Raw genomic sequence first — 13,718 nt, 5'->3', positions numbered from 1 at the left:
TCATCACTCATCAATAGTACTAGTTGTTTAGAGCCTACTATTTAACGCACAGAATATTTTGTAATTAATGTATGTACCTATAACTGTTTGTTAAATAAACTAGAAAAAAACAGTTGTAGTGGGTATTCTATTTTCTTGTCCAAGATTGACCAGTGAAGGCCCTTCTTGTTGCAAAAAAAAAAAAAAAAAAAAAAAAAAAAAGATCATCAAAACAAACAAATTATTCTATTTATGTTGTAGATTAGCAGTTGAGCTCTCATTTTCTTCTCAAAAATTTGCTGTGTAATTTGGTACTTGTTGTTGGGTTGTTAGTTCTAAGATTCTTTTTTACTTCATTTGAAGCAAACCCATCTCTTTGTTTATCTTAAATATCTCTTCTTTTCATTTCAAAGTGTAATGGGCTTCATTTTTTCATTTGGGTTGATCTTAAATTGCTTGAAAGACAACATTTTGAATTGATCTTGAAATGGGTGTGGCTAAAAATTTGAACTTTTTAAGAAAGAATTATGGGGTTTGGTTTAGAATTGTGTTTTATTTATGGTTTTTCTTTGGAGGATTGTGCAAAGTAAAGGGAGTAAGGCCTCTTAGAGAAAGATATCGTTCTTGGGGTGATGAGGTTAGTAATTTGCAGTTGTTTCATATATTTTTGTCCCAGTTAGGATCACTTCATTTGGTGTATGTTTGTATTGATGGTAGTTCTTGTTTCAATGATATTAAAGTAAAGTGTCTGACTGTGAAGATTCTACTTTAATTGTCAATCAAAATGGAAGCTTTACTCAATTAAGTGCTTAAATTATGAAGTCCAAAGCTTGGTGTTTGCTTGCTGCAATTTTTAACCCTATGAATGCCTTATGAAATCCTTAAGTTATATGAGTGATTGCTGCTTATAAAAAGAAGTTATATGATTTGTTATTTTTCGTCGATTATGTTTTAAGTTTCTCGTGACTGGCACGTTTAGATCAGATTCCTTCTTAAACTATGTATATTGCTATGGAGATTGATGCTTTTAGCTCGGTAGGAAAAAAGAAAAGAAATGGGATTTAAGCTTCCTGTGTGTTTCCTGAATGATAGCATTCTTGTGGTGTTTGATGCATTTGACTTTTGAATTTGAGAAAAGGTTTTAGTTTCTTGGTGATAGCAGTGGGTTTACGGTAAATGTTTAGACCCTGGCTTAGCTCGAACGCAAAAGGGTTTCCGGAGAACTGATTGATAGGAAAGAAAGTAAGACTCTGGTGAGGTTTTATCCGCTTGTAGTGGTTGTTTTTATTTCATTATATCAGAATGGTTAGCATATACATGGGATGTAACTGATATGAGGTGGTTGAAGGTCAAAGTTTCCATTTATTGAGGTGCTTAATGAAAGTAAAGGATATTTATGTTTGATCTACTCCAATCCAAGCTCAGCAGGCATTATGCACTTTGCAAGCGAAGATAGAGAAAGAAAATGACAGAAAAATTGAAAAGGAAAGAGATGGTGCTGTTACATCTTAATAGAAGGTCATTTCCATGGATTGGAATGGAGAAATAACATTATCATGGGTTATCTATATGTAGAATGATCATTTGGAGATAATCTTACTCTTTTTCCTGATAAGTTAAGTTTTTATCAGACTTGGCCTTATAGGGTGGCATCCATTTCCAGAATTTTTTTTGTCTATAAATGGAAAGTTAGACTCTTGAATCCCTAACACAGTATATACCTAAGAGTCGTACAACACTAGGAATGGGGACTCGAGCATTCTTGGCAAACCACATAACAATAGGAGGTGAAATGAGAAAGGATGACCTTCTTTAGGCCTCAGTGACTCATGAAAGATAGCAAAAGATCTGCACTGTCTGATAGTTATTTTAGCTTAGTTGGAAGTATCTTATATTAGAACCAATGCTTACATCTAATGGTTTTTATTTTTCAAAGAATAAAAAATTAGCCACTTCTTTAGTGCACATAACATATAGAAGGGTGTATGGACCTAAGCATATAACATCTCTAATGCAGCCAAGGTGTCTCAAAAACTTGGGTGGTGGAAGGAGCTCAATCTAGAAGATGAGATTCAAGGAGACAACAATATGCTAGCCAAATAATGAATCATTTGCTCCTAGTACATACTTTTTAAAGGAAATAAGTTGCTTCTATGGGAACTTGTCTGAATAATTGGAGAAGATCCGTAAGGAACAATTTATTATGGATATACAATGTCAATTTCCTCTTCTTCTCCCCCACCCCTGCCCCTACTAGATAAAAGAAAAGAAAGTCTTAACAGTGACATCACCCGCTGAAGTCCAAACCATCTCAGTATTTCCTCCTACAGTCCAGACTCCAGACACTAACTCACAGTCATCAAAATAATTAGAGAGAAAAAAATGTGACTTATAACTATAGTATGACTGCTTGTTTTTCCTGCCCAGTAGCTAATCACATGCTTCTTGGTTTTGGTAGCAGTGGCTTTCTGCAAGGAAGGATGAGAATGAATTGGGTCCATTTTCTGCTTGGAATATAACAGGAACGTTCAGAGGTCTGTAAGCTGTAAACTTGCTTTCTTGTGTGCATGTTGCATTTGAGTCTTGGGACATATTCTCGATGTTCTTCCTTTACTTATCCTGATGATTAGTTTCTAGTGAAGATAGCGATAGTACCTAATTTGGCTTGTCAAGTAGACTAGGCTAGAGGTTAGAAGTGATGCTATTGATTGAGCAGAACACATATTAAAGAAAATGAAGAAAAAATATCATACTTCCTTAGATAAATAAACTTTCCTTGCTACTATTGTCTTGAATCTAATAATATTTTCCTCTGAAATTTGAGCTGCAGGGTCTTGGAGGTTCCTAGATTCAAAGAATAGCTCTTCCCTTTTTCCTGATTTTAAGAAATCCGATGGAAACTCTGTCCTGGAATTGATTAGTACTCCTACAAAAATAACTGGTGTACATTATGTTCAGGTAGTCCTGTCATCATAAATAGCAGCCACTTTATAAAACATTGTGTTAACTCGGTGCCGTTTTTCATGAAATTACTTGTCTCTCCATATCAAAAGAAATGAAAAATGACAAGGATATTGGATCTCTGTAATTTATACCGGATGATGATTGCTGGAATATAAGTTCCCCCCCAAAAAGGAAAAGATGTTACTTGACTGAAATTGGATGAAGTTCAACATCTTCATTTGTCTTTTTTTTAACGGAAAAGGGTCAAATATACCCCTGTACTATGAGAAAAGGGCCAAATATGCCCCTCGTTATACTTTGGGTTCAAATATGTCCCTGCCGTTATACTATGGGATCAAATATACCCTTCATCCGTTAAAGTTGTCCAAGGTGGACATCCAATCCTACGTGGCACTAACATTTGATGAGGTGGATGCCACGTGGCATGCCACCTCAGCGCCTTAACCCATTCTATGTCCACCATTAAAATTTTCTTACCCTCCACCACTATTGCCACCATCACCATTACCGCCGCTAAAGTTGCACTAGAACCATAATATTCCCGAGTACGAAGATCTGTTAACTAAAGACTCCCTAATTCCATGTTCAGACCATTGAGTCCTCTATTTACTCCACCAAACCAACTCCTGATCTATACGCCCGTCATCTACAAGACTTTTCCACACCCATTTGCCTTTCAATTTTCGTCCAGATTCTGTCAAGAATACAAACTGCAAAATTGTTTGCGTAGCCCGGAACCCGAAGGACACATTGGTCTCTTTATGGCATTTTTCCAATTCCATTTTCAGGGCAAATCAAGAACCTTATCCACTGAAAAAGGCAGTTGAGGAGTTATGCACAGGGGTTCATCATTACGGGTCTTATTTTGAAAATGTGGTGGCATAGTGGTGGAGGGTAAGAAAATTTTAATGGTGGAGGTAGAATGGGTTAAGGCTCCGAGGTGTCATGCCACGTGGCATCCACCTCATCAAATGTTAGTGCCACGTAGGATTGGATGTCCATCTTGGAAAACTTTAACGGATGAGGGGTATATCTGATCCCATAGTATAACGGCAGGGGCATATTTGAACCCAAAGTATAGCGAGGGGTATATTTGACCCTTTTCTCATAGTACAGGGGCATATTTGGCCCTTTACCCTTTTTTTAATCTCAGAAAAGAAAGTCTTGCACAGCAAGCTGCACGCCATGGTTGTTTATTTGCTTATTTTCTCGTCTGACAAAGAATGGCGCATCATAATCTGTTATTGTTGCTGTAAGCCTGTAACTTTGAAGTCTTTACTCCAAGTTAGTCTGGGATTTGGAGATTGCATGTATCATGATTCTTCTAGAGCTTATGTCATTTACCCTAATCCGAAGCTTGTACTTTGGTTGGGTATAATATTTCAGCCAGAACAAATTTTTATTTAACATCCCTACTAGTGTTACAAGCAGCGTATCTTCCACTTATGTTGCTGGGCTTGATAGTCTTTAGTCATGGTGGTATATGATGGTATTTCTGACAGCTGTGTGGTTGCACTAGCATTCTGTGTAGTGGTATACCCTTTAGACATTTTGTTTTGCGAAGTCGGGAGACATAGTTTTGTTTAGCAATCGCCATTTTAAGCTCAAAAATCAGAACCTGATAGGCAACAGTCTGATGTGCTTATGCCCTGTTGCTAGGCTTTTGCAATGTATTGTTTCCTTTGATGAGCTTTTCAAAAGCTGTGTTATAATGCTTGAAAACTCAACATTTTCTATTGTCGGCTAATTAGTAGAAGGAATGCTGAATTGAACACTTTATTTTCCTCAGTTGAATATACTTCCTATGATGACATCACTTATTTCAATTACATTATCTTGATATAATTTAATGTTGCCAAAAACAGGGTGTAATAATTTTTCATGATGTTTTTGACAATGAACATGGGGGTGCTCAAATCAGAGTAGAAGGAGTATATGTATGGCCATTCAGACAACTTCGGATGGTAGCTCACAGGTACTAATTTTGTCACTTGGCTGAAAGGAAATTCTCTAAGTATATTGTCTAACCACTTATCTTGCCCAATGGTAGAAATTAATGTAGGAAGGTCTTTTATAGTAGAACAACAATAAATAGCTTTATAATAACAGTACGCTCAACTAATATAATTAATTCAAAGCTAGAGTCACTTTCTTATTGAAAGATTGCAATCTGAAAATTGTCCTCATGAAACTCATGACAGTAATATCACACATAAAACAATAGATGATTACTTGGGTATGTAAGTGCTGAATTTGGTTATATATAGGCATGAAAAAAAAGGTCTTCTTAGTAGGTTTTAAGCATGGTGAAGGTTATGGTCTCAGGTAGGTTTTGTGAAGTATTGTCAAGAAAGATGCTAAAAAGTGTATTTCTTAGGAAAATAGCTGCAAAGGGAAGTAAAGGAAAATGATTCTTTTAACTATTTGTTTTAAAATTATACCTAAATGTTCTGGGGATCAGGCATAGTTAATTGATTAAATTGATTCTGTAATTCGGGAGACCAAGGTTTGAATCTCAGTAGAGGCAAACAAAGTTAGGTGATTTCTTCTCTGCTGCTCAAGTCTTGGTGGACAGAGTGATTCGGTACTTTTATTGGTGGGAGAATGTAGGAATATAATATATTAGTTGAACCACACACGTGTTGGCGCAGACACCTCGGTTAAAAAGATACTCTTTTATGGAAAGGCTTCTAATTACTTTTTCTGTAATTGCATCCAACCATGCTTCATCAACTGACATTTATGCTTCTTTTGCAGCAGCAAAGAGGGTGAGATTGGCCAGGAAGATGATTATCTATTATCAAATCCTTATCATCTGGTATTAGTGACGACCATATTTTATTTGTCTTTGATGTGACAATTTATGACATCTGTACATTTGGATTTTGCTAGCGCTGATCAATTGTTTTTATTTAAATTTCTCCATTGCTGATATGTATTTCCCTTTGTATGTGAATTTAATAATGCTCTGTCACTTACAAATTGAATGTTTGCAGCCATGAATGACTTGCTTTCACTTGTATACAATATTGAGACAATGCATACAAAGTGAAAACAAGTTCGGTGTTTATTTTTTATCAAACGTCTGCTCATCTCTTTATACAAAAAGAAAATGAACTGTCAGTCATTTTTATGGAATTTTCCGTCTAATGGTGATTAATAGAGGGAACTCCTTGTTCCATATAAAAAATAAAAAATAATGGAGGGAGCTTCTTGTATTGTTCACATACCTATGTCCCCCTTTTTATTCTTTTCCGGTATAAATTTTATTCTCCAACTTAAATGGTCTGACATCTTGCTCAAAAAATAAGAACCTTGAAAGGGACTGACATGGTCTGACAAAAGTTGACAATATATCTAGACAGGCTCATTGTCTGCAAATGGTCTGTTTATACTTCATTACCCATGTAGTCACATTTAGCTTCTTTGTGATCAAAATGGACAGAAAATTAGGAAAGCTCTTAATCTTTGTAATATTCCATAGTGGCAGCTAAAAGCCGTCATCTATCTTCTGACCATTTAGTTAAATAGACTTAGACTAACAGGAAGATGCCTTTTTTTAGCTCAGGAGTTATCTGTATTCTAAGCTATGTTGCTCGGACTCTCCAAAAATGATGCGGCACCCGTGTCGGATCCTTCAAAAATGCACTACTTTTGGAGGATCCAACACGCACCCGTATCCATTTTTGAAGAGTCCGAGTAACATAGATTCTAAGTAATAAAATATGATAACAAATTTTGATATACATCCTATTCAGAGAATTTTAATCAAATATTGAGTGTCATAAAAAATTAATGAAATGACAATTTATTTCTTTAACTTACCTTTCCTGGACAGCTTGGAATTTTCTCATCTCAGGTCTTCCAAGAGTCTCCACGAGATAAGATTTGGAAACGGAAACACTGTAATAATGCTTACTCAACCTTGATCCAATTTAGCATTTTATATCATACCTTAAACTATGTATATCTCTGCATTTGCAGCACCTATGTATGAGATGGAGAAACATTGTAATGTTGAAATTGCAGCACAGATTTCTCGAGTGTCATCTTCCACAAACGGTACTTGCTTTTTCTTCTTTACCTTCTTCATCTTCCTCTTTGCCCAATTTTCTCCCTTATTTATGTAAAACCATTTCGAAATAAACTCTGGATTCCTCATACATGCTGCTCCTTTCTATCATTTGATGAAATCTGCTTATTAACTTCCTTTAATTCTTCTAGATCGAAAAAAAAAAAAAAAACTTCCTTTAATTCTTGTATCTCTGTTTCATGTATTAATAGGAATTCAAACTTATCCTTTAGTTTGAGGAAATACTCAGGGGACAAGTGATTTATCTTAAGTTACTTGTATTTTTCCAGATGGAGATCATGATCATTATCATCTAGAAGGATTGATGGAGAGCCCTTCAGTGGATGATGACGGAGACTGTTTCTCCCCGATCCTATTGAATGCTACTTCTATCAATATAGAGGTTTACTACAACAAAGCAGTTAACTATACGTTGATGGTCACCTTTGTATCCTCCAAGAGTTGTTATATTTCACTCATGTTGTTTTCTCTATAAACTGCTTTTGTGTGGATTCCTTAACTTCTGGAAACCTAGGTTTCTTTTCTTCAAGTGCTCCTTCTCATTCGGCAAATGGAACATAGCAATACCCAATCAGTAAGACTACCACTTTCTGTGACATTCAATGACATAAGTGTTCACATCTTACTATTTTGCTGTTGCAATATGTCAAACTAAATGAATAACGTCTGATATCTTTTCTTAGGGAGCTGCAAAAGTTTCAATTTTGATGATCGGACAACAGGGAATAATTGATGCTTATCTTTGTCTTCTACATCTGACTGCAGGCATACTTGTTGGTAAGTTTGATGGTAACTGTTATCTGGGTCATTTTAACCAGCACTTTTTTCAAGATTTTGTTTCTGTATGTTTATCTTAGACAGAGTATGTGTATAAATATAAATTTTTGTTGCTTCTAGCTGCATTTCTGCACTTTGTTAATAGTCCTCCCTCCCGACCTCATTCTTTTACAGAATCGCTGTTCAATGCTTTTGCAACCGCTGCATTTTTCAAGTTTGTTGTCTTCTCAATATTTGAGATGAGATATCTTCTCGCTATATGGAAGGCAAATAGACCTATGAATACTGGAGAGGGTTGGGAAGCAATGAGGCGCGAACTGTCAGTTCTGTACAGCCGTTTCTGTAAGTATCCCTTGCTGAAATGTGAACATGTGCATAGAAATAAACTGAGTCATCAGCTATATATGTCTGTACCTTTAACATATCTCTTTGTTTTCCTAAATTGATTTGCAGATGGGATCCTTTTAGGTGGAATTTTAATCATGTATGAGTTCCATAAGTTTGTGCAACCTCTTCTTCTCCTTTTACACTCTTTTTGGATACCTCAAATTGTAACTAACATTATTCGTGACTCGAGAAAACCATTGCATCCTCATTACATCTTGGGAATGACTGTTACTCGGCTAGCAATTCCACTATATGTCTTTGGTTGTCCTCACAATTTTATGCGCATAGAGCCCGACAAAAATTGGTGCATCTGCTTGGGAATCTTCATGGCAGTTCAGGCATTAGTTCTTCTTTTGCAGCACTATCTTGGATCTCGGTGGTTCATTCCCCGACAGGTATTATGCTGCTCTTTTGATTTTCGATGATATAGATTATGTTATTAGAACTGAGACAATAACTGAGAAGATTAAGGTAGATGATCTAGACAAAAATAGATTCTTTATGAAGAACCATTTAGTCATCTATGAGTTTTATAGTAACCTATCTTACGTAAGCTTTGTTGATGTGTTGCAGATTTTACCGGAAAAATATAGTTATTACAGAAGATTTGACCAGAATGGAAATCATGCAACTGACTGTGTCATTTGCATGACTGCTATTGAACTCACTCTTCGTTCAAATAATTGCATGGTAATGCAACTTGTATTGAACTTCCCTCGCTATAATGTGGGATTCCTATCAAATATGGTTTGATATTACTGATGAAAATAAAATTGCATATGGTTATAATGTGCCAACTGATGTTCAGGTGACGCCTTGTGATCATTTCTTTCATTCGGGTTGTTTGCAAAGATGGATGGACATAAAGATGGAGTGCCCAACATGTCGACGCCCTCTTCCTCCTGCCTGATTTTTTTTGCCGAATTCCTGTTGATACAGAGCAACTGACATCACCAACCTGTCAAATGAGGTAAATGGCTGTGCATGAATGTATGTTTAAACACTACGTAACAGTTTTATCCAATTAAACCTTGGATACATAGTTCAAATCAAAGTAGAGACAAAAAACTATTAGGTGTTTTTTCCCCATGTGCCTAAGCCTTGGTGGGCAGCGTTACTTGATAGTGCTGGTGGGAGAAGCAGGTACTCGGTGGAATAGTCTATGTGCACGCAAGCTAGCCCGACTGCCACCATTATAAATAAAAAAGAGCTCCTGTGGGCATACATAAGTTGTGCTGAAGTTCAGTGCGGCAATGAGTTCTAAGAAAGTTAAACAAGTTGTCTGACTAATTGCATGATGTTGTGATTTTTCCGTCTATAGATAGAAAGCTTCCTTCTTCTTTGTGATAAGAAAGAAATGTGCTTGACTGAGCTTTTGTACTTTCTCTTAGGTTAGCGGAGGAGTGGATCGGAGCATTCTTGAGGAGTCTTCAGTAGGTTTTTAAAAAATTAACGCAGATTCACCAGATTGCCTTGTGCAGTTCTTGTGATGTACATTATGGTCATGTAGTTTTTGTTCAAGGTGGTAACTTTCTTGTTTTCTCTTCTTCTCTTTCCTTACATTTTCTTGAGATATTGGGGGGAAAAGTAAGTTGTAAATTCCAAGTTGAGAATTGTAGTCTTATAATCAGCACCCTTTGAATAGGTGAACTAAAGGTAGATAGCAGTAATGATTTTTTCACAGGAACAGCAATGTGATGTGTGTACAGTGCAGATCTTCTTGTACTCAATACTATGGTTCCTCGTACAGAAATTGTATTAATTGTCAAATAAGTGATGGAATTGTAAACTAAATTCAAGTCTTGGTCAAAAGTGACCTTTAAATTATGATGTGGGATACTGTGAGTATACTTTGGAATATTCAAGACTTTATGCTTCGACAATATTTCAGCACTCAGTATATTGGATTCCATATTTCCCACAGAATTTAAGGTGGTTTAAGCCAAGATAATGACTTGAACAGAACATTTTCGTTTTCTTATTTACTCCTAAATGATCTAGTTTGGTTTATCTACAAAAAGAAATACTGAGGGGAGAGATTTGTCTCACGAAGATTCTCAATTTGTAGCTGCTGCCTCTTTTTTCAGGTTACTTTATCATGGCTTTTTCGTTCTCGTTATTTTTATTTTAATGCTGCTTTGACCTACTTGTCCGTATCTAATCTCTTTTGTGAAACTTTCTCTTGAACCGAGGGTGTTTCGAAAACAGCCTTTCTACCTTTCGAGGTAGAGATAAGGTCTGCGTACACTTTATCCTTCTCAGATCTCACATTGTGGGATTTCACTGGGTATGTTGTTATTGTTGTTGTAAAGTGCATTGGAAAAATAAAGAGAAATATTTGCTTCGGAAACACAATGAAAAGGGAGAAGTTTGGGTCTTTGTGGAGTAAGCATAAAAAAGCTTGCAAGGCTTGAAGCTCCAACTATGCATTATAGTTCTTTTACTATGCGTGAGATTTTTGTCATTCTAATATTTTATATTGTCTCTTGAGCCGAGGGTTTTTCGGAAACATCCTCTCTACCTTTCAAGATGGGGGTGAGGTCTGCGTATACTCTACCCTCCCCAGATCCCACATTGTGGGATTATACTGGATATGTTGTTGTAATATTCTATATTGTGTAAGTTCTCTCACCATCTACACGAATTTCAAGATGACGAAAGCTCGCCATCTTGGATAAAAAAGAATGAATGAGAATTGAGACGAGGATGCTAGTTCCTCCTTGGTACTCAGAGGGGTAAGCTCCGCCATTCCAAGGAGAATTGCACCAACTAAAGTTTTTACTCTGAGTGTCATAGTGTCAATCTAAAGAGAATTCAGACATTTAGCCAGATACTGATGGTGTCATTCTATCCATCGTAATTCTGGTTTTCAAATTCTATCCATTAAGCTCAGTATTACCTATAATAACCATTACGTAATGAAATATTAAAAATATGTTGTATTTTTTTTTTTTTTTGGCCACTTCTTCTCCATGTTACAAATCCACATTAACAATAAACATTTGCATCTAGTTTATATGCAAATAACCACAAATAAATATTAAACCGGAATGAAATATACAGTACAAGAAGTATGGAAATCTCATATGGGTGCCAGCTTGATTAAGATCAAGATCTCCCAAATCTGAGAATCATTGATTGGGCACAAATAAGCAGCATGGAACTTGAATTACAAACATATAAAAAACTTCATCACACACCATATTTACAGAAATTACTATTGACGTTATTCCATAGATTAGACCATAACACTTCTTTTCCTTTTTCACACTGGCTACTAAATTTGAAAACAAAAATCAAAGAGAACTCGAAAACCAGTATACTAAGTCATATTTTCAGCAGAACCAACTCATGAACACCACTATCAAGTGCCACAATGAAAAGCTAAACAGTCAATGGGATGTTCAGCCACAGCATCACATTCCTTCTTGCTTCTCTGAAGAGGCTTTTCTGGCAAACAGTTCATACGATCATCGAACAGTGTGCCCTTTGATGTCAAGTTGCTGCAAATCCCTTGCTCCTCACAAAAATAGTTATAAGAGAATGTGAAGTTTGAGAGTTTTGGCAATACACATATTCCCTCTGGCACAATTCCACTAAACATGTTATGTGCTAAATTTAGTAGCTCCAAATGAGCTAAACCAGCAATAGTATAAGGCACTGGCCCTGCTAACTTGTTATTGCTCACATCTAGAACTTTTAACTTGTACAAAAATCCAACTTCAGGAGGCAAACATCCTGATAAGCTAGTATTAATAAGAAGCAATTCTTCTAAGGTGTTTGCAAAGTTGGCTATGCTAGGTGGTAAGCATCCTCCAAAGTAGTTATTGGCAAAAACCACAACAGAAGCAGTGCTTGATCCTAAATTCGAAGGGATCACGGAAGTTAAACGGTTATTGTTAACGAAAATAGCATCGAGATCTTTGCTAAAGAGTTGAGAAGGCAATGGACCTTCAAACTCATTGTAGCGAAGATCAAGATATTTTAAAGAAGGCAGAGAGAGCACGACGTGTGGAAAAGGTCCTACGAATCGGTTGTTACTTATATCAAGCTCATGCAAGAGAGTAAGATTTGATAAAGAGAGTGGGAGGATTCCACAGAAGCGATTGCTGTTTAGGTGCAGTAAGGCTAAGTCGTTGAGAAGGCCGAATTCCTCAGGTAGGAAACCGGCTATATCAGCATGGTTCAGATCAATGCCAGCAACAACTTGGATTTTTGTGTCATTAGGGAATGGTGTGCAATATATGCCAGTGTAGTTGCACACTGAAGGGCCAATCCAATTGGCGGTCGTGTTTTTAGGATCAGAGTAGATAACGCGCTTCCAAGCTTGGAGAGCAATGTAGGCTTTTTGCAGCCTCGGGTTTGTTTTGGCCTTAACAGAGGAGGAATGGTGGCTGTGTTTGGCTGCTAAGTTGTTGAACACATTGGAGGTGAGACTTAGAAGCAAGAGAACAAAGGCAGTGGTAGTAATAGGAAAGGAAAATGAAGCCATTTTTTGTTAATGAATGGAAATGCAAGCATTAATCAACCTCTGCTTGGTTTTTGTAAGGCGAGAACCTTTCTTTTTCAAATGCCTTTTAAGTCCTCTGGTTAATGATGTAGCTAATACCTCCTGTTAGGACTAATGCATCCACAGTGCATCTTACAACAACCGAAATAACAGCAACTTAACAACTGCAAGAAATAGTTGCCAACATAATGATGTTCTTATACAATGTTTTCATGTTTTCACACGAAATTTCTTGGATTCTAGATCGTGCAACAAGATGTGCAAGTTCAATGTTTTGAATGATCATGCTATTTGCAGACTAAGTAGAGTTTAGAAGATGTGAATGACATAGACTTCCCTCCTTACAGGTTGTTTTCCTCAGCTGTTTGAAGTGGGATTGGATAGGGACACGTTGAGGGCAGAGGAGGATTTTAACTTGAATTTAAAGCAAAAGATTTTGTTTCAACAAGGTTAAGTAAATTTGTGTAGAGATAAGCCCTCAGCTGGAGGAACTTTCATCAAAGCATAACAGGGACAACGATGATTATGGTTATAGGCTTATTGCTACAAATATAAGAAACACGAAATAGTGTAGATAAGATGGATTACATGTCTCCAAGGACAGAAAAGATTTTATGGCTCAATTCTCGTACAATGTTTATTTTTTTTTTAAATTTCAATGAAAACAAAAAGCTGACAAAATTGTGATATTTGAGTTGAAACTTGAAACAACACCAGAAAGAGAGACGAGGGAACCTGAACCATTGATTTCAAATCTTTTTCACATGAGATGAAGCATCATTTTGCATGCCATTTGTTATCATTTATTTATGTTAACAAAAATACCAAAAGGAGAGAATTTGGGAACCATTATTCTCCAATCTTGTCATGACATAAGAGATGAAGCTTCAATCGTATGCTAACTAAAAATAGACTCAACAAATCGTTCGCAACCTCCTTGCATTGCTCTTAGGATCTCCGCTGTACCTCTAATGAATTCAACAAGATTAATGAAACTTATTTCGATAT

The 13,718-nt window shown here is 36.4% G+C and overlaps 2 protein-coding genes across 4 annotated transcripts; one reads left to right on the top strand and one right to left on the bottom strand.

Moving 5' to 3' along the window:
• Positions 1 to 10,048, top strand: LOC132037936 (transmembrane E3 ubiquitin-protein ligase FLY2). Of its 3 annotated transcripts, none has more exons than XM_059428601.1 (15): positions 1 to 616; positions 2,438 to 2,513; positions 2,810 to 2,937; positions 4,809 to 4,918; positions 5,704 to 5,761; positions 6,782 to 6,848; positions 6,928 to 7,005; positions 7,306 to 7,463; positions 7,551 to 7,610; positions 7,720 to 7,813; positions 7,988 to 8,155; positions 8,267 to 8,595; positions 8,774 to 8,890; positions 9,009 to 9,170; positions 9,592 to 10,048. In XM_059428601.1, exons 1-14 carry the CDS (start codon positions 467 to 469, stop codon positions 9,108 to 9,110), a joined length of 1,695 nt encoding a protein of 564 aa, XP_059284584.1. In that variant the 5' UTR covers positions 1 to 466; the 3' UTR covers positions 9,111 to 9,170; positions 9,592 to 10,048. The 3 variants fall into 3 exon arrangements, with proteins under 3 accessions (XP_059284584.1, XP_059284582.1, XP_059284583.1); XM_059428599.1 differs by having other exon boundaries at positions 3 to 616; positions 5,701 to 5,761; XM_059428600.1 differs by having other exon boundaries at positions 4 to 616; positions 2,441 to 2,513; positions 5,701 to 5,761.
• A 1,144-nt stretch (positions 10,049 to 11,192) lies between these two features.
• LOC132037685 (leucine-rich repeat extensin-like protein 4) lies at positions 11,193 to 13,066 on the bottom strand. Its single transcript, XM_059428236.1, has one exon. The coding sequence runs from the start codon at positions 12,690 to 12,692 to the stop codon at positions 11,565 to 11,567; it is 1,128 nt and encodes a 375-aa protein (XP_059284219.1). The 5' UTR covers positions 12,693 to 13,066; the 3' UTR covers positions 11,193 to 11,564.
• Positions 13,067 to 13,718: the final 652 nt, after the last annotated feature.

The sequence above is a fragment of the Lycium ferocissimum genome, chromosome 11 (assembly GCF_029784015.1).
Source record: "Lycium ferocissimum isolate CSIRO_LF1 chromosome 11, AGI_CSIRO_Lferr_CH_V1, whole genome shotgun sequence".
NCBI lineage: Eukaryota > Viridiplantae > Streptophyta > Magnoliopsida > Solanales > Solanaceae > Lycium > Lycium ferocissimum.
Note: the sequence above shows the minus strand (reverse complement) of the source record. Positions and strands in the feature narration are given on the sequence as shown.